Here is a 26,401-nt window from a genome sequence, read left to right as displayed (position 1 = left end):
TCATTAAGCCAAATGCCTGAAATGGCCCATTTTACAGACGAGCAAACTGAGAATCTGAGGTCAAATCTCTAGCCGGATGTCAGCCAGACAGTAGTGCCAGAGGCAGGGTTGTTCTTACCTCCTTCCTCCTCAACCCTGTTACCTTTTAACAAAAGAAGGCTCCTTTTGGATGGTTGTGTCATCATCTTACTCAGATCAACTTATTACTCTAACAAAATAACAGAAGTTTCTTCACCTTCGTATCTGAGCAAGAGGCAGAGACAGGGGTGAGGTGGTTGAGGCAATCCCCTCTGGTGCAAATAGAAAGTAGCACCGAAAATCTCACTGATCAAGGTGACTATTTTAACGCAATTTTCCTAAAAACCAAACGTAACGCAGAAGAATCCGCAACGAACAAAAACACCACACTCTTAAAGACAGGTCCAAGTCTGCCCCTGCATGGTCCTGCCTTAATTCCCAGGCCAACTTCTAATAAAACTTCATTTACAAAAACAAAGCAGCTGACCTGTGGGCCACAGTTTGCCAATTAAAAAAATATTGCTTTAAAACGAGTGATTACTGAGTTTTGAGTGCCCTAAGCACATGCCTCCCTTGTCTCACCCTAGTTCCAGCTCTGGACGGCACCGGGGAGAGGTAGATGAGTTAACACAGGTCACGTTCTCAGCACGGTGTCTGGCTCAGAGTAAGGACTCACAACAACATAGCAACAGGAATTGAGGCGCATGCTTTTTAAGAAATTAAACCCAGGGACAAACAAAAAATTCATGTTCTACCATGTTTAGAAGGCAGCAAGAAACCTTAATCAGAGGAGAGCATGAGGGTAACATCTTGATTTCTGTACTCTTCACTGGAGATTTTATAGCTACACTGACTAAGGATCAAGAGGACGCAGCTTTTCCCAGTGCCCAAGCTGGAACTTGCCTATCTCTTGCATGAAGCTGTAGCTTGCTTAAAGGGATCCCAGGAAACTTGGCATTCTCAGTATTTCTCCTGTGTTTTCACCCATCATCAATTACCCCGTTGCCTGTACTTAACAGCCCAGCTCAGGGGTCAGCAAAAGATGGCCCTCCAAATCATGGCCTGCTTTTTGTAAATAAAGTTTTATTGGCACACAGCTATACCCATTCACTTACCTGTTATGTACGGCTGCTTCGGTGACAATGGCAGAGTTGAATGATTGTGCCACAGAGGTGAACAGAGCTGAGTAGTTTCAACAGAGACTAAGGCCAGCAAAGCCCCCCAAATTTACTATCTGGCCTTTTACTGAAAAAGTTCGCCAACCCCTGGTCCAGGTGATGTCAAACTGCAAACATATTCATTAATCAATTTCCCCTTTCAGATCCATATTGACCTTGCGAAACAGAGCTGGGTGCAGAAACCATGTCAGCGGCCTCTTACCTACTATGGCTGCTTCCCAGCTTTATTTGGTGACTAGCTGTATATTTTAAGTCTCATCCTCATTTTATAAAGTTTTGTTGGAACACAGACATGTTCTTTTTCTTATAGTCTGGCTGCTTTTGTGTAGAGTTTAGTCACAAAGGAGACCTAATGGCTCCATAATGCCTCAAATATTTACTATTTATATTAAATATTATCTGATCACAAACTTTTTGCTGACCTCCACTCTACTGGGCAAGCAAATTTGCTAGGTGATACCAGCGTGGATCCAAGACCCTTGATGCCCATACAGCTGTGAAAAAATGTCTTCTAAAGAGGCTGATATTTTTCCTGTTTATCTGAAGAGCTATAACACCAGAAGTACAAGCAACGTCTATACGATTTCGATCTATCGGTTCCCACTTGAAAGGTCAACAGCCCTTCTGTTACTAGAACAGAAACACAGATAAGACTCTTTGACAAACGGCAGAACGGTGACTAAAGAATCTGTACAATGCACCAGCATTCAGTAACAAAACACTTCTGAACAACCAAAAATAGCTCTAGAGCAAAGAAATGATTAATTCTCTCTGCTATCATTTCCATCTTTTCTTCTCACAAAAAGATCCAACAGTGCGTTGTAACTCGCCTGAAGTCAGACTTAAACGGAATCAGATTTGTTCAAACAAAATTTCTTAAATAAATTCTGTACCTCTATTTCGTAAGTGACATAGTCCCCTGCATACAATCTATAAAAAAATGTTTTCACATCCTTGTTTCTAGTGTATCAAAAACAATGGATCTATTCAATGTTTTAAAAGCACAGATGTTTAGCTTGATGAGGGCACACAAGAATTTGTATTAAACAAAGACTGTATTTGAAGAAAAGAACAAAGCAACTTTGGATAAATTATATATCCACCGGCATTCCATGGCCTCCTAAGTTTCCGTCAAGTGAAATGTCCATTTACAAGAGGTTTGGGGTTTCTCGTTTGTTGGTTCAGCAAACACCAAGGGCTTACCGTGATGAAGACACTAGTCTCAGGCTTTCCCACGCATCATATGTCCCAGAACCAAGCCCAGGACCCACTGGGCCCCTCATCTCTTTTTATGAACCCAAGTAGGCCAAGGTTGAATTTCACAACACACACAATTACAGGCTGAGCTAGCGTCAGCTTGATCTTTGGCGCCACCTACAGATCAAACTGCATTTCGCTTCACTACAGCACTAAGACACAGATCTCCTACGTGCATTTACAGAGAAATTACTACGGGGCCGGGGCAGCACCACAGAACCCCACACCATAACCTGTCTATGGAAGACCATAAAAATGGAGTGCCCCTCTTACACCATTCTACAGATGAGCTTGCCTTTTTATTATAAGACAACAGATAAAAGGAACCACACAAAAAACGTATTAGGCGAATACTCATAAACCACCACCCAGGTTAAGAAATAGAACTTTTCCGGCCACCCCAGACCCTCCAGGTACCCCGCCATCACCTTCACCTTTCCCGCTCTACAGATGAGCGTAGTATTAGTTTTTCCATGTGGTCTAATTAGTTTCATAATACCATCGGAGATGGACTGGTTTTAGAACTGGAATCCATTGCGAAGAAACTATCCCTATTGGAGGGAGCAGTGCTCGATGGACGCCCCCCCCCTTGGAACCGAGACAACCTGCTTAGACGATTCTTGGAGGGAAGACAGGGACACGGATGGGGGAGGGTCTCCACAGCTTTGCCTTGGCGCCTGCCTGCCCTCAGGCCACGGTGACTGGGGCCACGGCCTCGCTGGAGCAGGTGTCCCCTCAGCTGGTGACTCAAGTCTGGCTCGAAGGCCTGAGTGCAGAGGGCCGGGCACGGGCACGTGTCTGGCATTCCGGACGGCCGCCCACCCTCTCCGGCGGAACTAGAGGCACTGGCTGGGCTCCAGGGACGTCTCGAGCTGCCCCACGGAGACCAGGGTGCCCAGCTGCCCCGAGGCACTGCTCTCGGGCGGGAAGGTGACCAAGCCCGAGCTCTTGTTCTCACTGTGGTCACTGTGCTGCTTCTTGTGGCACCGCAGAGAGTCGCCCCTGACAAAGGAGGCGCCGCAGGTCTCGCAGCGGAAGGCCCGCTGGGTCACTATCTGGGCCACGTGCTGCCCACCGCTCTCTCGGGGCCCCTCCCTGCCCGGCGGGGCCCGGTTCTCTGTTTTGGCCTCGTCCCTGTGCACCTTGTCGATGTGCTTGGCCAGGCTGCTGGGCCGCTTGGTGTCGAAGCTGCAGAAGTCGCACTTGAAGGGGCGGTCCTTGCAGTGGACCCGGCTGTGCACGCGCAGGGCGGCGGCGCTGGAACAGGAGTAGCTGCACTCGGGGCACTTCTCGGGGTGGTCGGCCTGGTGGAGCCGGCTGTGCTCCAGGAGGTCGGCCCGGTCCCGGCCCTGGAAGGCGCAGTGCAGGCACTTGAAGGTGTGCTTGATGCGGATGTGCGACTTGAGGTTCGCCTTCATGGTGCAGCGGACGTCACAGAACTCGCACTTGAAAGGCTTCTCCCCCGAGTGCACGATCATGTGCCTTTTCAAGTCCGAGCTGATTTTGAACTTGGCGCTACAGAGCCAGCACTGGAAGGGGGTGTCCCCTAGCAACGGAAGGTGTGTTTCCATTAGAGCAGGCAGGCAACACAGAACTCCCCCCAAACACACCTCAGAACACCTGGCCGCAGAGAGGTAGCTGGGTCTTTGAACTCCAATGACTTGTCACCTCGTAACACCACCACTTACCACGTATATTAACTCGCTTAATCCTCACGACAATCCCACGTGTGGGTACTACTACCCCCATTTTAATAGATGGGGTAATGGAGGCTCAGAGAGGTCAAGTTATTTGACCATGGCCAAACAGCAGGGATTTGAATCCAGGCATCATGGCATCCAAGTCCACACTCTTCATGACACTTCCGTTTCACATCTAAACTCACTTAACTTGACATCCCAAATTTGGACAGGGAAGGAAGAGGTGTGGTTTATGTTACACACAACTGTTCCAAATCAAGTTAAGACTTATAAATGTGCTCACTTTAGTGTTTAACCTGTATTTTTACATCAGTTAACTGGCTTGTATTATTAAAGTTTTGTAGTTTCACAATGGCAGAATGAATTTTATTTATAAAATTAACTCATGAATATGGCAGCAGGAGAAGACAAATCATGAAATGCCATAGCCTCCTCTGTACTCCCTGGAGGCACTGCTAAGGGTTTAGTTCTTTTGGAGGTTGTTACTTTAAATATCATTGTCAGCTGACTGTATGAAAAGATGAGATTCTTACTTATCCTACATAACCATCCTTTCCCCAAACTTCTCCTGCATTGTTGGTTGTGATTTTGACTCTTCTAGCCTTACTTTCTAAAATGAGTAACAGCTTCAACTTTTAGTCCATCAGCTTGAGAGGTTTAAGGATTCCTTTCTCTTTGTCACACTACCTTCTCCCTGCTTGAGAAATAGCTTTATTTTTACATTTAAGTTCGGTTTGCATTCTGACTTAATTCCCATGCTTTAACTAGTTGCTTTAAACTTTAGACACAAACCACAGGTAATGTATATTATGACTGGGTATGTGACGTTCATCTGAGCCAAATTCTGCACTGGGATTACGTCCACTTCCTTATAGTGGATAAACGTCCACTTCCACCTGGGCCAGTTGATCGTGTGGCTAGTATCAAGTTCACCTCGATTCTCTTTTTACATTGAAGTATTTTGATTTACAATATTATCTTAGTGTCAAGTATACAACATAGTGATTCAATATTTTTATAGATTATACTCCATTTAAAGTTACTACAAAATAATGGCTATATTTCCTCATGCTGGACAGTACATCCTTGTTGCTTATTTTATACATAGTAGTCTGTATCTCTTAATCCCATACCCCTATCTTGCCCTTCCCTTGATTCTCTTTTCTTACATGCTCACTTGGGGGTCACATTTTATCCTGCTTCTTGGCTTGTGCATTGAGGGAAAAAAGAATCTCACCATCATCTCAAAAGCCATCCAGTCTCTTAATTATGTAACATTTTACATGGAATTTCTTAGGGATTTTGAGTTTCTGATTTGCTGAATTTCCTCTTAACTTTCCATATAAGTATCATCCTGATATTTCCCTTTATTACAACCCCAGTCAGCTTCATTCAGATCTTCACGTATCAAATATCTCATGCCAAATTTTGTTTCCTCCCTTGTTTTGCTAGAGTTTATCTTCCAGTAACTTCCACTAGCCTGGTGGCTGTGAGTGAAGTCTCAAGTCCTTGTGCATTGTTGTCTAGTCTACGTTCACACTTGAGATAGTTTGGCTGGGTATAGAAGTCTACATACCAAATCATTTCTTAATTTTGTGGGCACTGTTCCACTATCTCCGAGAAGCCAATATTACTGAAAAGTCTTTCTAGGTATGGATCTCTCCAGCCATTCCCTTTGTCCTGTGTGGCATCTTGTAAGCCCTTTCATCTCTCATGGCCCCCGAGAATTGAAAAATTTTTCTCATTTGATTTTCTCACTTCTCTTTTCTTCCTAGACCTAGTCAGAAACCAGACTTCTATCTTCTTATCATTAGTTCTCCAACTTTTTTCCTGGTCTCTGGGAAGTTTAACTTTATAGCCAGCAACCCTAGTTTCAATTCATACCTCTTTTTTCTGACTACCTTTGCTCATAAAACTCTTCTTGGATGCAACATTTCTGCCGGTGGGTAGATACCAAAGAAAACTGAAAAATTCTTGTAAGTTACCCAAGTACTCTGTTATCTCCAGAATTTGTTATTTGTTAGATTTGGCACATTTCATACCACTCATTTTCTGCAGATGATGAGATAATCCATAGTTGACATTTTACAGTTAGGAAGAGTAGACTGGTTTAAGGATTAGACATAGGTGTCATGGGTTTTACCTGTTACTGGATAGTTTAGACCATTTTGCTAATAGGCTTCAGCTTCTCCTCTGAACTCTGGCCTGTGCAGCCTACATACCAGTTCCAAGTCCAGAACGCTCAACGCAGACAGAAATTGGCTGGAAAGATTGGCTCCCAACACTATAGCTACCTCCCATTTGTCTGCTGGGACACAGTGCTCTTTACTCAATTTTAGATGTCAGTATATGCCTGTCTGCTTGCCATTTTCCATGAATTCACTGGAAATTCTCATTTTACGACTCTCCTTATGAGCCTCCCAATGCCCATTTTTCTGTGCCATGTGGGGTGGGTTGGTTCTATCTTTTTATTTCAACAGGGTCTCACAAAGAAGGGAAGGAAAAGCTTTTCTGCAAAGCCTAACTTCTAGATCTAGAAGTTTGTGACTTGCAGTTACATTCAGGTGATTTTGCTACACGTTTCTGAATTAAGCCACGCAATCAGAGTTTAAGTTAAATGACAGAAACACCTAGTTTATACATCAGACTTTTATTGAGATACATCCTTTGCTTCCTGACTGCTGAATTGGATTATCATCCCCAGTGGTATTCTACGTAGTCAAGTTAGAGAACCCAGATGTCAGACTTCCATGTTTTACTGAAAGCTGTTGTCCCGGTAGAAGAAACCACAAACTTCACCATCAACAGAGAAGTTCCAAACTTCTTTACTTACAGCCTGAAGTCATTTAAGTTGCTTGTGCTTTAACTAAATGAACGCTAAGGAATTAGAGAACAAGGGAGGCACCGAGGTTTCGAGGCGTGGGACGTACCTGTGTGGGACCGGAGGTGTACGGTGAGCTGGCTGGAGTTGCGGCTGGCGTAGGGGCAGAGCTGGCACTTGTACGGCCGCTCGTCGGAATGTATCCGCAGGTGCTTCTTGAGGCTGCTGCTGTCCACGGCAGCGTAGTCACACAGGTGGCACTTGTGGGGCTTCACGCTGGTGTGGCACCGCATGTGCATAGTCAGGTTGTCCTTCCGGCTGAAGCACTTGTCACAGAACTCACACTTGTGGGGTTTGTCTCCTTCAAACACATAAGAAAAGTCAATGTTTTAAGGGTTTTCTCTACCAAGATGACTGCAGAGAGATGTGACCAAGGTGGTAGCCTGAGCATAGGGGTCTGCTGCTTCCTTCTCACCAAATGCCCAGAGATAGGAAGACGCTGAGGTCTAGATTAGCACACTGGGCAACAAGTAGGTGTGCTATTCACTCATGGCTCAGAACGTTTGAAGGCTCCTGAGGAACAGAGATAATATCAGACTGAGAGAAAATCATAGGCCAAACCTTGTTTGGGAAAACGAGAGTGGTCATAGAAGTACTCAAGATCAGAGCAGGCAGGTGGAAGGGTATTAGAACAGCTTTCTGGCTCACTAGTTGATAAAACACAGGGAGAATGGTCAGGTTGACCCTTCCCTTGCTTGTACTAAACCACAAGCAGCAATGGTATCTACCTCCCAGGCTGTTAGGAAGTGAGCACGCTTAGGCTGGAGAAACAATGTTAAAGGCCCCAAGTACCTAGAGGTACCCCGGAGAGCAGAGAACCCCAAGCCCAGAACATTGCCGCCACATAACCACTCCAGACTGATCATATCCAAATACAAGTCTACCCAATAACCAAATGCTTGGGGAAAGCCAGAACAGAAAGACATGCCTAACTCAAGAACCTGAAGTTAGAGAAAATAATTATTTCAACACTAAAAACAGACATGGATTTTTTTTTTTTTTAATTAAAAAAATTTTTTTGGCCACACCACCCAGCTTGCGGGATCTTAGCTCCCCAACCAGGGATCGAACCCGGGCCCTCAGCAGTGAAAGTGTCACATCCTAACCACTGTACCTCCAGGGAATTCCCCAGACATGTGTCTTAAGATGGCTTACCTAGAGTCATGGTGGTACAGTGTCAGAAGCCTAGGAATGATGAGATCTTAAAGCTTTCAGAAAAAAAAAAAAAAAAAGCCCAGATGAGCACAGAACTCCTCAGACAACACTGGGTGGTAGCAAGATGGGAACAGTATCTGCAAAGTTCCACAGAAATTATATCCTGTACTTGAACTAGCATTCCATGGGAAGAAAAAATAAAGCCAGTTGACAGATGACGCAGGGTATCACACTTGAACCGTGTACGTCAGAACAACAAAAAGGTAAGTGGATAAGATGTGGGCTTTAAGTAATGAAATGGAAAGTACTGCTTCCAAACCACCGAAGACAGCCAATCATAAAAAAAAAAAAGGGATACAGGGCTTCCCTGGTGGCGCAGTCGTTGACAGTCTGCCTGCCGATGCAGGGGACATGGGTTGGTGCCCCGGTCTGGGAAGATCCCACATGCCGCGGAGCGGCTGGGCCCGTGAGCCATGGCCGCTGAGCCTGTGCGTCTGGAGCCCGTGCTCCGCAATGGGAGAGGCCACAACAGTGAGAGGCCAGCATACCGCAAAAAAAAAAGGGATACAACAGAACACAAAATGAGGTAAAAATCAAACTAAACATCACTTAGTACAAGAAACAAATGGATTAAATTTCCTATTAAAAATGTCAATTACATTTTTAAAAAATCAGCTTAATGCTCTTAAGATACCCAAATAAAAATGGCAGAGAAGTAGAAAAGGATAGAAAAATACTCTAGGAAAATGCTAAAAGACATCAGAAATATCAATATTAGGCAAAACAAATCATGGTGAAAGCCACTAAAAATTTTTTTTTTTTTTTTTTGAACACTAAAAATTTTATACTGAGGAGACAGAACTCACTAAGTAGATGTGAATCAGACTTATGAATCTAACACAGTTTCACAAAAGGTTTTTCAAAGAAAAGCTTGCAAATTGTAGGACATGTTTTAAAACAACTTTTGCTCAAGAATCAAAATCCAATTACAAACTCCCAAGAGATGAACAGGGGGAGCTCCATGTATCAAAGCCCGTAGCCTAGTCAGTTTCCAGAAGAATGTCTGTGAATTTCAGGTCATTTTAAACAAAAGGCTGAAAGCAAGCGCACCATTTGCAACTCAAGAAACTAGAAGAAATGAACAGCACTTGGATCAATAAAAACAAAAAATGGCTGTTCAAAGGGGAAGGTTTGCTCAAAGAAAAGGTACCAATAGGCCAGGGTTTTCAATCCCACCACTACAACCATTTGGGGCCAGGTGATTCTTTGCTGTGCCCTGTCCCGTGCACGTAAGATGTTTAGCAGCATCCCTGACCCTTTCCACTAGATGCCAGTAGCACCTTCCTCCCCAGTTCTGAGAGTCAAAAATGTCTTCAGATATTACCAAATGTCCTGGGGGGAGGGGGACAAAATTGTATCTGGCTGAGAACCATTTTAATAGACATTGGAAGGGAGAAAGTGGACAAGAAATAGACAAACGCAATCATGATTATTAAGTAGGCCTTTACCCCAATCAGTTTAGAAGACTCAATAAAATGGTGATCATCCAGGAAGATATAAAATTACAGTCTGAATCAAGAAAGAAAATGGAGCGATACCATTTAGAAAAACTGCTATGTCAGAGATGTACCCCAAGGTAAATTGTTTAATGTTCAAATAGTCACTGTCGTTCCCAGAATTATGCTGCATGGTCCCATCACTGCAGGCTTGGACATGTGACTGGCTCTGCCCAATGGAAGAGGAGCAAAACGGATGAGTTACTGTTAGGCAAATGCTTTTAAGAGCCAGTGCCTTGGGAATTCCCTGGTGGTCCAATGGTTAGGACTCCTGTTCGATCCCTGGTACAGGAACTAAGATCCTGCAAGCCACTCGGTGTGGCCAAAACAAAACAAAAACAAACAACAAAAAACAGCCGGTGTCTGGTTGGCTACACTCGCTTCTCTTGCCCAAGATGGCCTGTAACATTCCCAATCAGGGTTTTTTTTTATTTAAGTATAGTTGATATACAATATTATATTTCAGGTGTACAACATAGTGATTCACAATTTTAAAGGCTATATTCCACTTATAGTTATTATAAAATATTGGCTTGCTTTATTCCCTGTGAAGAGCAGGGTTTCTTTTTTTTTTTTTTTTAAATGAATTTATTTATTTATTTTTGGCTCTGTTGGGTTTTCATTGCTGCGCGCAGGCTTTCTCTAGTTGCGGTGAGCTGGGGCTACTCTTCATTGCAGTGTGCGGGCTTCTCATTGCGGTGGCTTCTCTCGTTGTGGAGCATGGGCTCTAGGTGTGTGGGCTTCAGTAGTTGCAGCATGTGGGCTCAGGAGTTGTGGCTCACAGGCTCTAGAGCACAGGCTCAGTAGTTGTGGCGTATGGGCTTAGTTGCTCCACGGCATGTGGGATCTTCCTGGAGCAGGGATCAAACCTGTGTTCCCTCCATTGGCAGGCGTATTCTCAACCAGAGCAGGGGTTCTTATTTTGGGCCTCATGGATACAATTTAGGGGATCCAAGACCTTGCATGAGAAAGGATTAAATTTTTATCTCCATTACCTCTAACTGGAATTTAGCATTTCCTCCAATTATGGATGTAGTCAATAAACCATAATAATGGTACCCGAGATCTCCATTAATAGACATGAGCCATGTTCAGACTACATTCTACTTGCTGTAGGTCTCAGTATCCTTTATGCTCATCACTACTTCACAATTAAGATAGTAGACCAGCCACTGGATCTGAAAATTAACTGCAGAGCTTCAGTGCTTCTGTGCCAGCGAATCATCTGGGGGTGAGGAGGTCTCATTAAAATGCAGATTTTTTCACAGTTTTGAGATATAATTGATATATGAAATTGTGTAGGTTTAAGGTATATGATGTGATGATTTTTAATACATGTATATCATGATTACCACAATAAGGTTACTTAACACCTCCATCACCTCAGTTACCATTTTGTGGTAAGAACATTTCAGATCTATTCGTAGCAACTTGCAAGTATATAATACAGAATTGTTAACTACAGTCACTATGCTGTACATTTGATCCCTAGGACTCATTCCTCTAATAACTACAAGTTTGTACCCTTTAACCAACATCTCTCCATTTCTCAAGCTGAGTTCACAGAAACAAAGTAAAATGCAGTTTCAGATTCAGTGGGCCTGGGTGGGGACTAAGATTCTGTGTTTCTAACGAGCTCCCAGGTGGTGGTGACCTTTCTGGTCTGTACCACACTTCAGAAAAGCGAGGGTTTAGTGTATTAAAATACCACACGATGAACACTTTGACAGCAATTGTACTTAAATATAGTTTAATGTGCTTTTATTATGTTTAAAAATACTGTTCTGCGAAGGGTCCCGTAAGCTTCACAAAATTGCCAGGAGTCCACAGCAAGAAAAAAGGTCAAGGGCTTCCCTGGTGGCGCAGTGGTTGAGAGTCCGCCTGCTGATGCAGGGGACACGGGTTTGTGCCCCGGTCCGGGAAGATCCTACATACTGTGAAGTGGCTGGGCCCGTGAGCCATAGCCGCTGAGCCTGCGCGTCCGGAGCCTGTGCTCCGCAACGGGAGAGGCCACAACAGTGAGAGGCCCGCGTACCGCCAAAAAAAAAAAAAAAAGGTCAAGAACGCCTTTATCTGGCGTATTCCAGAGCGGTCTCTCCATCAGCCAGGTCCCGGAGAGTAGACCACAAGGAGCAGAGCTCACACTGACTCTGGGGACACAGGGGTGAGCAGAGCAGGCTTCAGTGGCCACTGAGATGGACACTGTCATCACAGCCTAACCTACACCCTCTCCAGCCTCTGGAAAAAAGTCATAAACAGAGTACTGTGGGCGCGTTCTAACCAATTTTCCAGCAAAAGTGTTTTCGTGTTCAATTGTTTAATCACAGAGGGAAAGAAAAAAATGCCTCAACTCACTTCATGATAGATTAATTCTGATATCAATACCAAGGGAAGAAATAGAGTGGGATAAAAATACAAACATTGGAAGTCACTCTCTTTTATGAGGCTAAACGCCCGAGAACCATCCTAAGTGCAGAACATTTGAAATTCAATCATCATTCTTGATGAAAAAACCCAAACTCAAACCAAACATGCCCCCAAACCAACTTCAGAAGGCTTGGAATAAAAAAATCTTCTTTAACATGATAAATGATCTCGAGAGAATTCTAAGGACTCGAACCACAAATGGTATTTAAAAAAATAAATAAAAATAAGGGAATTCCCTGGCAGTCCAGTGGTTAAGACTCAGTACTTTCACTGCCGAGAGTCCGTGTTCAATCCCTGGTCAGGGAACTAAGATCCCATAAGCCGTGCAGCACAGCCCCCCCCCCCCCAGAAAAAAAAAAAAAATCAAGACATTTCATTAGAGTTAAGGGGTAAGATATGGATGGTTTACCTTCACCACTACTCTTCAACTCTGACCCAGAGCACCACGGCCAAGGCACTCCAGATCAAGTAGAAAGAGAGGAAAACTCACTCTTTGCATAGGATAATCTACCTGGACAATCCAAAAGAGTGGACTTGAACTATTAGAATAACTAAGACAGCAAGGGGCCTGGAGAGAACACACACAATTCTTCTGAAACTAGTCCTGCTCCTTTCAGCACTCTATCCAGTTCCAACGTCCCCCCTCGCTCCCCCGTCCTCAATCCCAGTCTCCTCCCTAAAGATAAGCACATCCTGGGAGGGTGGGAGGGAGATGCAAGAGGGAAGAGATATGGGAATATATGTATAACTGATTCACTTTGTTATAAAGCAGAAACTAACACACCATTGTAAAGTAATTATACTCCTTTATTGATGTAAAAAAATAAAATAAAGATTCCACATACAAGTGGAAAAAAAAAGATAAGCACATCTCCACTTGGAAGGTGGGGAGGCAGGGTGTGGTGGTGATTGAATTAAGTGCCAGGTGATACATGATGCTCTGTCATTCAGTCTTTTTGTTTTTACATCTTTACTGGAGTATCATTGCTTCACAATGGTGTGTTAGTTTCTGCTTTATAACAAAGTGAATCAGTTATACATATACATATGTTCCCATATCTCTTCCCTCTCACAGTCTTAATTTAGAACTTTCCAGCTAGCCGACTGAGGAAAATACAGTACTCGTTTCTTTTGGACTTTACTCCTTGTGGGATTTTCATGTGAATATTGGCACTTCTACGTCTTAAGTGATTGCTTGTTCAAATCCTCTTCCGTTGGAGTGATCTTTGATTTGTAGGCATCCTGTGTGTTCTGAAGATGAACTCTGCCCCACGTTGCACATTTCTTGTCAGACACTTGTCTTAACTCCTTAATCGTATCTTATTGTAAGCTTTAACTTTAGTCATATTTAATCTGTCTTCTTTGTGGTCTTTGCTAATTGTTTTTGCCTGTCTATCTCCCCCCATAAATTTGTCCTCCTATATTTGCTAGTAAGTCATATACTTTAATATTTAACTTATTTAGTATATTTGAAATCTGAATGGTAAATTTCCCTATTAAAAATGTCAATTATATTTTTTAAAAAGTCTGCTGTAAACCAAAATATGCTAGTTGGCTTGAGAACAAGCGCTTGTGGGACGATTGCACTGAAAACTGGGTGCTTTTCTTATGCTGCACCATTTTGGCCTGAAAGAACTGAAAAAACCATGATTATTTTCAGATTTGGTATTTGGCAGATGTTTTCTAAAATATGAACTAAGTGAGACTGTCGTGTCAAGGAACGTTACTGATGATACTGTGAGGTTAACTTTTGGATTCTAAAAGAAAAGTTCAGATTTCAGAACATATATCCCCATTACCCTGGGCCCGCAGCATCCTAGTTCTTAGATACTTCTGATGAGATTGGTAATATTAAATGTGATTTTCTCCTATGGTTACAATGAAATGGGTCAACATTTGGAACAATTATAAAAGTTAGTAAAACCTACATTTTCCCAGACGTCCAGTGTATGACTGTCAAATCAAGCCTGGGTAGGAGCCATTCAAAGTGGAAAACAAACTAATGAATGGATTTTAACTTAACAGTTTGAAAAATTTATGGATATGACTGCAAATTCTATACAGCAACTAGTCTTTAACAAACTATCATTTGTTGTATTTTGGTGTAGTATTATCTGAAAAGGTTATCAAAATACTCCTCCAGGGCTTCCCTGGTGGCGCAGTGGTTGAGAGTCCGCCTGCCGATGCAGGGGACATGGGTTTGATGCAGGGGACACGGGTTCGTGCCCCGGTCCGGGAAGATCCCACATGCCGCGGAGCGGCTGGGCCCGTGAGCCATGGCCGCTGAGCCTGCGCGTCCGGAGGCTGTGCTCCGCAACGGGAGAGGCCACAACAGTGAGAGACCCATGTACCGCAAAAAAAACAAAAAACAAAACAAAACAAAAAACCTCCTCCATTTCCAATTACATTATATGAGAGGCCAGATTTTCTTCATATCCTCCAAGGAACACATGGCAATAGACTGTATACTCGAATAGAGGGATGAGAATCCAGCTATTAAGACAGGTTTGCAAATGTGTATACAATGTCACTTATCACAGTTTTGGAAAATAGTTACTTTTCATAGAAGTGTTTATATATAATGAGCTTACTGGTTTTTAAAAAAAATTTTTTTTAATTTACTTTTTTTTTGGCCACGTGGTACAGCATGTGGGATCTTAGTTCCCTGACCAGGGATTGAACCCGCACTCCCTGCACTGGAAGTGTGGAGTCTTAACCACTGGACCATCAGGGAAGTCGTCTACTGTTATTTTTAAATGAATAATGTTTTAAAGCTTTCATTCTAACTTTTAATGCAGTAACTGTCGATAAAAAAAAACTCTTTGGGGATCTTCAATTTTGAAGTGTAAGAGATCTCAAACAGTGGCTGGGAAATCAATGTTCTACCCATTTGGCAAAAGTCCCTAAGTGATGAGCCATACATATACTGCCATCCTTGCCTCCCACTAACAGCTGCGTCAGAGATGTCATTTGGTCTATATTAGTTCTTTTTCTTGGTAATAGAACCTTCTCTTTGTAGCTGGGCACTTGCCACACAGATTGAAGATTTCACGCTCCCGGCCTTCATTTCCACAGCTAAGAGTGGCCATGTGACTAAGTTCTGGCCAAATGGGCGTCAACTCAAATGATGTGTGTAACTTCTAGGATGTGCCTTTAAGGTGCAGTCAGCCATCTCAGACCACACCAATGAGAGCTACATCACTGGGATATCAAAGCAACAAAAGAAGAGCCCGAGTCCCTGAAACCATGGGGCCCGGCCACCATGCCTGGACTGTCACAGGACTGAAATACTTTGCTTTTATGCAACCTTTAGCTGCTTCCTCACTACTCCATGACTCACAAGGGATACTACTTCTGGGTCATACCCAGAAAGATGCTGTGAGCACCCCAGGCCCCACTCCTACCTTCCACTGGGTAAGAGATTCAGAGAAGTAGAGCAATTGCCCTGGATCCAGAGAAGCAGCTCAAGTGTATACCTACCAGAGAAGCACGGGTCTGCCCTACATATGCATCCCTGACTCAGTGAACCCCACCAAGGACAGGGCCTTGCCTTATACCTTCTGTATCCCCATCACGCTCTGTATCACCTCAATAAAACATCAATCCAGCCCCTGCCTAGCTCTCTAGGTCCACCTGGTACTGTTGACATTGGGGCCTGACAGTTCTTGTAGGGCCTGTCCTGTGCATTGCAGGATTTCTGCAGCACCTCTGGCCCCCACCCACTAGATGGCAGTAGCACCGCCCCAATGGAGGATTGCTCAGTTATCCTCAGGGCAGAGTCACCCACTTTGAAGTTGCCTAGCCAAGCCACCCTGCTGGGGAGGAGGGGGGGTCATCTTTGTTCAAATGGCTCCCACAGTCTGCATGCTCTCACCGACATCATCCTGGCAGCCTTGCCTTTCAAGGCTTCACTAGGAGGCCTTTCACGATCCACCCTTCCCAGGCAAAGTTGACCCTTTGTTCTCTAGTTTCCATAGCACGACGCCCATTTCCAGTAGAGACTGGTTGTCCAGAAAGCTGTCTTCTTAATGATGGAGCTTCAGGGTTTTAGCTGGGTGTACGGCTGCCCTTCTTGAAGCCATTTTCCAGCCCCCCTTCGTGCCTGATGTGGCCACGGCTGAGTCCGCTCATCATACCGCTAAGTCACAGGGGATGCTGCTTCTGGGGCATGACCTGAGGGGAGGCATGCTGTGAGCCCTTCCTCCTGCTTCTTTTTTCCACTGGTTGAGAGACTGAGTTCTAGAGCAGCTGCCTTGGACCAGGAGTCGAAGCTGTATGTTTAGGCTGCCAGCTATTCCACCAGCTGTGGATTATTTACTTCTTAAAATTGTACTTGAGAGAAATAAATCTGATTGTGTTCCAGTCACTTAGTTTGGTTTCTCTGAGAGCAAAGACATCAGTATCCCAACTCATACAGGCTACTACAGAGTCTACACTAGAGACCAGAGGGTGGCAAAGTTTATGGAAAGAACCAGAGAGTATAATACATCTTAGGCTTTGTGCAACACGCAGTCTCCAGGAACTACTCAATAACCCCACTGTGGGGCCAGAAAAGTTATTTTTCATAAAATTGTTAATATGTAATGGGCTTACTGTTACATTATTGGTAACAAAGCAGCCACAGATAACAGTTAGACAAATGGACATGATAACAGGCCGTACGCAGTGTGCAGAGCCTGGTTCGTGATCACGCATTCCTTTGCTCCAGCACGTATGGTTTCTCTGTATTCTTAGCAGCTGGTTGCTCTGAAGGCACCTTCGAGAAGCAACTTCACTGCTCTTATCTAAGGTTCCTATGGCCACAGGGCCTCTGTGTCCCCCTCCCCTGCCTCCACCCACCTCCCCAACTTCACCTCACACCCATCCTGCTTCTGCTCCCTCCAAGCCTTTGCACCGCGGTTCCCTCTGCCTGGAACCCTTCCTTTCTCCTCATCTGGTTACTCAGCCATCTTTCTGTTTTTCTCTTTTTTCTTTTCACCATGCAGCACGCAGGATCTAATTCCTGGACCAGGGATCGAACCTGCGCCCCCTGCAGTGGAAGCACAGAGTCTTAACCACTGGACCACCCGGCAAGTCCCTTAGCCATCTCTCACAGTTTAACTTGAGAGTCTCTTCCTCCGAAAAGCCTGTCATCACCAGCCCGGATCAAATCCCCTACTACAGTCCCGGTACTTTTCCCCTTGCCTGTTACTTACCATTATTGCCTTCGTGACTTTTTAGGTCCCAGACCCTCCCACTAGACTAAGTTTCATGAGGCAGAGAGACTGTTTCTGTCCTGCTTGCCACTATAGGCCCAGCACTTCGTTCATATCCACATCCCCGGGTTTTTTCAACACTCAAGTTTTGAACAAATGAATGGATACCTACCAGTGTGGATTCTTAGATGGCGGTCCAAATCTTTCATGCCATGAACAGTTTTGAAGTGGCAACCTAGAAAAGAAAAACAGGTTCCCTTAATATAAATAACCTCAAAGAGGAAAGCTACCAGGAATCTGAAATTCTGGCAAGTCACCTGCTGAGTCAGTGAGTGAACTTGATGCTGAGCTCCTGTGACCGAGCCCCGTACAGAGAAGGGGCTCAGCGCCTCAAGTTTGCTCTCACCTGGATAGCAGCAGTTGAAGGTCCTCTCCCCAAGGGTTGCTGTTTGTTCCTTTGACTCAGAGGGAAGAGCTGTGACAGGGGCTTTCTGGGTATCACTGCTATCAGCGGAGGGACAAGTTGGTTTTTGAACATCTTTATCTAGTTCTGAAGCTGAAATTGAGACAATAAGTGTTACTTAATTTCTCAAATATGAGCACCACGGTAAGTCTTATAGCAGGTTTGGGCTTATTTCACCTACCACCCCCGCCACACCACAAAAAAAACAAGAACAAAACCCCAAACATCACAAGTTAGAAGCCATGAACACTCTGGTCTTAACAATCCTCTTCCTCTTTACCAATTTCCAGGAAGTACAGGGGACAAAGGAACACAGTATCGTGACAGGGACCCAACTGCCAAGATCCAGACTGCAAAACTTTGCAGCAGTGCTTCTCGAACAACGTGGGGAAGACCTGGTACATAGAATAATTTCCAATCCGTCAGACCAGTATTTTTTTTTTTTTTGCTGTACACGGGCCCCTCACTGCTGTGGCCTCTCCCATTGCGGAGCACAGGCTCCGGACGTGCAGGCTCAGCGGCCATGGCTCACGGGCCCAGCCGCTCCGCGGCATGTGGGATCTTCCCGGACCAGAGCACGAACCCGTGTCCCCTGCATCGGCAGGCGGACTCTCAACCACTGCGCCACCAGGGAAGCCCAGACCAGTATTTTTTATAAAATAAAGACAAATTATGAGAAAAGTGGAATAAGACAATAAAAGCCCAAACATTATTAGATATGACAGAATGGTGGATGTCGAGCTGTCTTTAAGTGCTTACTCTCCACTTCTGAATTTATTTTGACTCAACTCAGTAACAGGTCACAGACCACACTTCAAGTGCCACTGCTTTCCAGGACAAAATGCCACTGTTTCAACTTGAAAGATGGAGGAGGAGAAAGAAAAGTCAGAGACTAAAAGATTTGAGATGGTCTGTAGTATCAGGACCTTTTTGGATCCCAATTTAAACATATTGTAAAAGCCATTTAAGACCATGGGAAGTGCAAACACTAACTGAAAGTTTGATAAGGGAATTTTTTTTATAAAGGTGTGAAGATGAAATTAAAGTTTTAAAAAGCATTCTAATAGTTTACAAATGGCTGTTTATAAATTGTATATGTCTGATGTGCTTCAAAATAATCCAGGGAGGGGAATGGCTGCACAGAAGAAACGATTGGCCACTGTAACTAGTTGTTGAAACTGAGCATCTAGTCCACGAAGTTCATTGTATCATTCTCTCTGTTAGTAAGGCTAAGCTAGGTGAAACTGCTGTTTTTGTGGGCCAAAATGATCAGATAATTTCATAGGGTTCAATCTAATATGCAGGTTTCAAAATTTCTATAACAAAGCCTAAGTACTCCTAGAAGATTGTAAAGTGATTTCTCTCCAAATAGATTTAAGACCAAGGTAAAAAGAGGTGCTGTCAATATCTTAAGTTTTTTTTTTTTTTTTTTTTTTGCGGTACGCAGGCCTCTCACTGTTGTGGCCTCTCCCGTTGCGGAGGACAATCTTAAAGAATATATTAACTAGTTTATGAATTACAGGCCAAGGTCAGGGACTTTTGGCCCCAGTTATAGAAGGTGGATTCCATCTTTCTTGCTAGGTTTAAGGTAAACCTTCTTACCATGAGAAGCTGTAGAACACACTGATACGGGCTTCAGTTCCAAGCATAGGGTTTGCTTAGCCACGTGCTAGCTGTGTGACTATGGGCAACTTAAGTAAACTGAGGCTCAGAAAGGTTATCTGTAAAAAGGTATCACTGACCTGCCTCAGAGTTAAGAGATGAACCATGTAAATTCTCGGTACAGTGCCCGGCCTCCACTGAGTCAATGCTATTACAGGGCTTCAGGTAAAGGACTGCAGCTATCACATCCAAGCAGCCCCTTAACAGGGTCTGAACTGACCTAGTCCCGTAGCTTTCAACTGGGGGTCATTTTGCAATACCTGGGGACGTTTTTGATTGTCATGATCACGTGCACACGTTTGCGATGGTGGCACCTAGTGGGCAGAGGCCAGGGACGTTGCTAAACATCCTATGATGCACAGGACGGCCTCCACACCTACATCAGAATCACCTGAATTGCGGGTTAAATGTAGTTTCCAAAGCCTCATCCAGACTTAACTGGGGGTGGGCCCAGCAACCTGCATTTTCAAAGCACTCCAAGTGATATCCTCATACTACTCTTTAAGCCTTTGCTACTCAAACGGCGGTCCTCAGAGCACTAACACCAGCGTGACCTGAGAGCTTGTTCGAAATGCAGAGCCTCAGGTCCCAGACCTACAGAAGCTGCACTTTAACGAGGTCCCCAGGTGATGCCTATGCTCATGAAAGTGGCAGACGTGTCACTCCAAGGCAGCACTACTCAAAAGACCTGTGCATCGCAATCACCTGGAGGGCTTGTTAAGGTACAGGTGGCTTGGGCTCCGCCTCTGCAGTTCCTGACTCAGTAGGTCTGGAGTGGGGCTGGCAATTCTTCATTTCTAACAAGCTCCCAGCTGATGCTGTTGGTCTGGGGACCACATTTTGAGAATCTCTGCTCTTCCAGAAGAGATACTGGCTCGGAAGAGATGCTGCTCAAGGCCGCAGGGCTAGATGGTTTCAGCCAATTAGAACCCACACTTGCCAGATGTGAAGTCCATCACTCTGCCCCTCAGAGGAAGACACAAAACCTAGCATTGTTTAGCAATTCACATGTTAAAGAAAGCCATTAAACTATTGAGGGTTTTTAATCCCACAGAAACCAAGGAAGACTGAAAAGCTGAAATCCAAGTGAGAGGCTGTAAAGCACAATGATTTAGCAAACTGACTGGGAAGCCAGGTGATAAGTTCCAAATTCCAATTCTATCCTTTACTAGCTGTGTGACCCTGAGTAAGTTACTCAACTTCCCTGTTCCTCAGTTTCCACATCTGTAAAATGAGGATTATGGCCCCCATCTCACAGGTTTAGATGAAGTTCTTTAATGTATATACGTAAAAGAACCTTATACATAAGTCAGCACTATATAAATGTTACTGGTTTTATTCACTGATGTGTACACACACGAGCCACCGGATTCTCAGGGAGTGGAAAACACACTGAGCAATTCAAGTTTGAAGGCTTGAAGGCAGAGGGGAGATGGATGGGTTAAAGCTATCAGAAAACTGTGCCCAAGGCTATAAAGGGTCACTATGGCAGACTATGGCAGAGGCATGCAGAGCTTCTAAAGGCGCCTTCCTCCTTCAATTTTAAGCATCCAGGAAAGCAAGGAAGGTCAGAAGCCTACTCTCTTGAGAAAGGTACAGCTGGGGCAGAGGCTCTTCTAGTCTGAAAGATGGGGTTGGGGCCACATCTGACAGAACTCAGTTTAGCACAGCGGCCATTTTAACCCTTTGTTGATGTTCCTTTGGTAAGGCTGTTTTCCTGCCCCTCTTATGACTGAAGTGATTGAAGTCTACCAACTGACCTGCTCTGTTCTGTCTCCTCCAAAAGAGGTGAGTTGCAAAGCCATCTGCAAATTAAGACTGGCCCAACCTTAAAAAAAAAAAAAAAAAAAAAGGCGGGCTTCTAACTCAGCATCATAACAGACCTAAAACGCATGGAGGGGGAACATCAGTTGCAAGACTGCTTTTCCCCCCAGCGGCGGCTGGTGTGGAGGTGCCCTGGCACCCACAGTGCTGCACAACACAGAGCACCCTCCCCAACCTCTCCAAACACAGGGCAAGGCTCCAGGAGGTGCCCTCCAAGCGCTGTCTGCAGGAAGAAAAAGCAGCCCGTGGCACTCACTTTGAACAGCCCGGGTTTACTCAGGAATTGTCTTTTATAATCGCTTCCCCCAAAGACTCAACATCCCCAATACCTCCCCAATTCTTTTACAGAGGATCAGGAGAAGCCTTGCTCCCACCCCAGGAACCCCACCCTAGGGTTAGGGTTAGGGTGGAACCCCACTCCGGTTCCACCCACCGATCCCCACTCTAGACCTCGCGCACAAAGACAGGATATTTTGGTTATAGTAGTTCCATCCAGCCAAGCTTTAGGTTTTTTTTTTTTTCAAGAAACTTTATTTATTGGAATAGGTACTAGAGCGTTAATAGGTATAATCCAAAAGTTACTGTGAAAAGTCTCCAACCCCACTCCCCAGCTACCCAGTTCCCTCCAAAGGCAATGTTAAGAGTTTCTTGAAACATTTTGTTTAATTAGCTATTTATCTAAAGGGTTGGTTTTCTTTGGTTTTATTTTTAGGACTGTATTTAAAACTAAGGCGTGATGCCAAACTATTAGCTTAGGAGTGACTTTAAGCTTCTGCTTTCCTCCACTACCTCCTTGGGAGCGTAGCAAAGCCCACCAGACAGACCTGCTGCTGGAAGTCTGATCCTTCTGGCAGAAGAGACTAGATTCCCCTCTCCCTTTCCGAGCCAGGAAAATGCTCGGAAGGGAGAGAAGAGAAGAAAGTTCTGCTAAAACTCCTCTCACTACCCCCTTGGTAAGCAAAAGGCAGCAGCGACCCCCGGGCGGGAGGGGAGGTGGCGGGCAGAGGGACCGTCAAGTAGGAACCCACATTGTCTTACCTGAGTGCAAGATAATCAGAAGGGGAAGCGCCTTAGAAATGCAGAGTCCCCGACTGCACCCCACCCCTGAGATTACAGCAGCGCAGGGGGTGGTGGGAGCCTGAGAATTTAGCGAGTTCTCGAAGCTCCCTACTTGCAGGCTCTTCAGAAGCAGAGTCTCCAAGGCCCACCGGGTGAGAAATACTGCCCCGGGGGCCTAGGGTAGTCCGGGGTCCCTAGGCTTCTCCCGGACCCCCTCTAGCCCGGTGGCAGCCGGGGTGAGCCTGTTAAATCCCACCGCGGCACCCCGCTCACTCCCCGCCCCCAACATGGCTCCACTTCGCTTACAGTAGAAGTCAAAGTCCTTACCGGAGCCCGGGGCTCCCGTCACTTCTCAAAACCTCAATCGGACGCGCCTCCAAGCTCCAGCCTCGCTGACGCCCGAGGCCTCTGCACTTGCTGTTCCCTCTGCCTGAGTGCTCTTCCCTCGGCCATCTCCACCGCTCGCTCCCTCACAACCTCCAGAGTGTTACTCGAAGCTGCCCTCCACGGAGAGGCCTTCCCGGGACAACCCCCTCCCAGCTTGAGGTTTTCCCCGGCGCTCCGCGCTAACACACCTCACGCTCCGCCGCTTTATCTCACGTGCCATCTTTCTCGCCTCCACTGGGCCATAAGCTCCAGGAGGGTCGGAATTCTATCCTCCTTGTTCGTTGCTGTGTCTCTCCAGCACCTGGCCCCAGGTCCCAGCAGAAGCTCAGACATTTTACAGACATCTCCCCCCATCCCTCAGGAAAACGCCTGGGGCGCGGGTCTCGGAGCGCCCACCTTCCAGGCGCTCAGCTCCAGCCCAGCGCCAAGGAGGTCGGGCACCCGGGTGCCGGCGCACCCCGAAGACAGCCCCCAAAGGGGTCTCAGGGCATCCTTCCAACGTGTTCGGGAGATGAACCGTCATTTCATAGCGCTTGGGGGGAGGGGGAGTGGATGCAGGAACCCCCTCGGGGAGCGACGTAACTTACCCGAGGAGGGTGAATTTACGAGGTGTGTGTGGGGGGGGTGTAACTTACAAAGGCGGGGGCAGCAAAGCCCGAGACCCAGAACTCGGGTTGGAAGCTTCACCCACCCTTCCACGCCCGGCAGCCGGGACCTCGCACCCGCGCGGCTCTGGGGAACGTCCGAGAAACTGCCTCCAGCCCCCCGGGCCGGACGTCCGCAGCACTACTCACCCGGCTCCCCCTGCACCTCCGGGGCCGCCTCGGCGAACTCCTGGCGCTCAGGCTGCGGCTCCTCGAAGCCGAGATGTTGGGGCCTGGCCTGCTTGCGCCGCGACATGGCGTGAGGACCAGGGCTCTGGCGAGTGCCTACGAGTGGCCAGCCTCACACAACCAATTCCCGGAGTTCGGAAATTACCCCCTCCCTCGGCCGAAGCGCGCATGTCCCGGCAATTCTGCTCCTCGGCCGAACGGCGATTTATCAAGAGCCCTGACGGCTGATTGGCCCGGAGCCAAGACCTCGGGCCTCCTGGGGAAGCGCGGTCCACACCCGGGAAGCCCGCACCACCTGGGAAGCTCGTTAGAAATGCAGACTCTCGGGCTCCACCCCAGACTCGCTGAGTCAGAATCTGCGTTTTAACAAGCTCCCCAGGTGACTCGCGCGCACATTTAAGCTTGAGAAACCGTATCTGCATTTTAACGAGATCCCCAGGTGATTCGTTTGCCCATTAAACTTTTATAAGCACGGCTCCCCTCCAATTTAATGTGCGCGCGAATCACTGGGGATCTCGTTAAAATGCAGATTCTGACTCAGTGGGTCTGGGGTGGGGCCTGAGCGTCTGTATTTCTAACGAGCTCCCAGGTGATGCCTTTGCGGCTGCTGCCGCAGAGGCCGCGCTTTTAGATTCTGGCTTAATTGGTCTGGACTGAAACCTGGGCATTGGTGTATATATATTTTAAAAAGCTTCCCCAGGTTATTCTGAAGGGCAGCCAAGGTTGAGAAGCACGACCTCCACTCGTGGTTGCATATTCGAATTTAAAATGTAAATGAGGCTACTGCGTCTCCAACGTCAGGGTGAACTTACTGGTCCTGGAAGAGTTGGTTAAAAATGCAGATTCCGGAAGTTTTGGCTTCAGGCGGCGGAGCCCAGGCATCTGCATTTCCATGCAGCATCTCTCCCCCGGCCCCCGGACTCTGGCGCCCGGGGCCTGAGACCACACGGAGGAAAGAGGCCTGGGGCCGACAGGGGCGCGGGTCCCGCCCAGCAGGCGACTGAGGCGTGGTCCTCGGGGGGTTGAGCTAATTGGCGTTAGTGCTCAGACTGGCTGGGCCCTTGATGAGACCCGAGGGGACCCCTCCTGGCACCAGGTAAACGACATCCAACAGAGAGCAGGAAAGCCACCTACAAGCCCCAGATGTTTACTTTCTTCCATTGGGGAGTTACTTAAGGCGGGGCTGTGCCCCCAGCTTGCCCGAACCTGAGAGTCACGTGGGGGCCTTGGTTAAAAAAGACCCGTGTTCAGCTCTGAATCCGTGGGGCGGGGACTGGGAATCCGTATTTCTAACATCGCCGCGGTGAGCTTTTCTGCCGTGGCTTGCTCCGGCACTGTGGGGTTTCGGAGCGTCCTGTAATTCACCTTCTGTGAGGTTACCCTTGACAAACCCTAGGGGACTGTCTGCAAGAAGAGCATTTTTATATTTCTTTAAAAAGGAGCCGTTTTCCTCAAACTTCCCGTTGATTTTCAAGTTGTGAATTGATTGTAGGGATGTTTGTGTAAAGCCAGGTGAAGTCACTCAAGGTTAAATTTTCGAGATAAATTTTTAAAAAGCAACTTTCGAAGTTTTCTTTGGTCTGTGTGCATATGTGTCTAGGTACACATATATGTAAAGCCATTTCAAAACATACGTGTGTGCTTCTGTTTATCGTGTGACCTTTTGGAACGTCTCAGAAGGATCTCTAGGGGCCAATGGTTGCCTCTGGGGAAGTTGATGAAGGAAAAGCACCCAGCCGGGAGGTTAGGAGGCATCTGATACCCGCTTTTTACTACTTGAGGTGTGTACCTGTGTTTGTATTTGCTATGGATAGAAATAATTTCTTCAGCTCAGGTGCACACAACTGGATTAACCAATCTTTGGTACAAGACCCGTTGTCATCCCTGATCTGTCGCTGACCTGTATTTGTCTGGTTGGTTGTGTGTTGCTTGGCTTATTAAGATACAATTAATACTAGGGAACTCTCTGACCCAAGCTAGGACCTTAACCATAACCTGCATTTCTCATCTATCCCCCTTCATCCCCTCCTCGAATTTAATAGCCATCCACCTAAACCCTTCATTCTTCATTCCTTTGTTTTTGTTTTCTTAGCAAGTCTTTTTTGCACCTACATGTATTCCTTAAGCTTTAATTTTTAAAGAACTTCATGAAAAGGGTATGTAATCTTCCAGTAATTACTCCTCCCCCACATTTATTATAGTGCTAAGATCATCCAAATTATCACTGTTGTTCAACCAGCTTGACTGATGTGTAATATTCCATGGTGTGAAAATATCACAGTTGGTTCATCTGCCATCCTGTTGATGGGCACTTGGGTTGTTTCCCAGTCTTTGCCACGTGAAAAATGCAGCTATGATCTTTCTAAAAAGTGTCAGTTTCTTAAATGAATGTATACATCGATTGGATTGTAAGTGACTATGTAAGAAATGATGCCACAGTGGAGGCACCAATCTACACTTCCCCCAGCAAGGTAAGAGGTACCGTGGAGTCAAATCCTTTACCACACTCCGTATTGTCAGATGCCTTAATTTTTGCCAATCAAATTGACATACAATGATATTTCACTACGGTTTTGATTTGCATTTTCCTTGAATATATTTCAACAAAAGGCAAAGTAAATTATCAATATTTTCTACAAATATAATGACAGCAACAGATTAAAACTTGCTTCCTTTTTTGAAGGCACTATTTTAGTATTTTACAATACATCCATTCAATGTTATGGTCCTAAATTAAGTTTATTACCATGTTTGGTTTTTTTTTTTGTTTTTTTTTTTTTCGGGACGCGGGGCCCTCCCTGTTGTG

The 26,401-nt window shown here is 45.8% G+C and overlaps 1 protein-coding gene across 2 annotated transcripts in view; it reads right to left on the bottom strand.

The window, feature by feature from the left end:
* Positions 1-2,806: 2,806 nt before the first annotated feature.
* Positions 2,807-26,401, bottom strand: part of ZFP64 (ZFP64 zinc finger protein) — an 80,090-nt gene continuing 56,495 nt past the window's right edge. The window contains exons 1-5 of one of the 2 annotated variants that reach the window (XM_024750400.1): positions 23,557-23,662; positions 17,774-17,923; positions 17,540-17,602; positions 7,084-7,335; positions 2,807-3,999 (exon numbers count right to left, since the gene is read on the bottom strand). In XM_024750400.1, coding sequence (XP_024606168.1) covers positions 3,290-3,999; positions 7,084-7,335; positions 17,540-17,602; positions 17,774-17,923; positions 23,557-23,662 — 1,281 coding nt within the window. In that variant the 3' untranslated portion in view covers positions 2,807-3,289. Of the gene's footprint in view, positions 4,000-7,083; positions 7,336-17,539; positions 17,603-17,773; positions 17,924-23,556; positions 23,663-26,401 lie in introns of those variants that run through there. The other variant, XM_024750398.1, reaches the window with a different exon arrangement.

This window comes from Neophocaena asiaeorientalis, unplaced genomic scaffold, assembly GCF_003031525.2.
Source record: "Neophocaena asiaeorientalis asiaeorientalis breed wild unplaced genomic scaffold, Neophocaena_asiaeorientalis_V1.1 scaffold606, whole genome shotgun sequence".
Lineage (NCBI taxonomy): Eukaryota > Metazoa > Chordata > Mammalia > Artiodactyla > Phocoenidae > Neophocaena > Neophocaena asiaeorientalis.
Note: the sequence above shows the minus strand (reverse complement) of the source record. Positions and strands in the feature narration are given on the sequence as shown.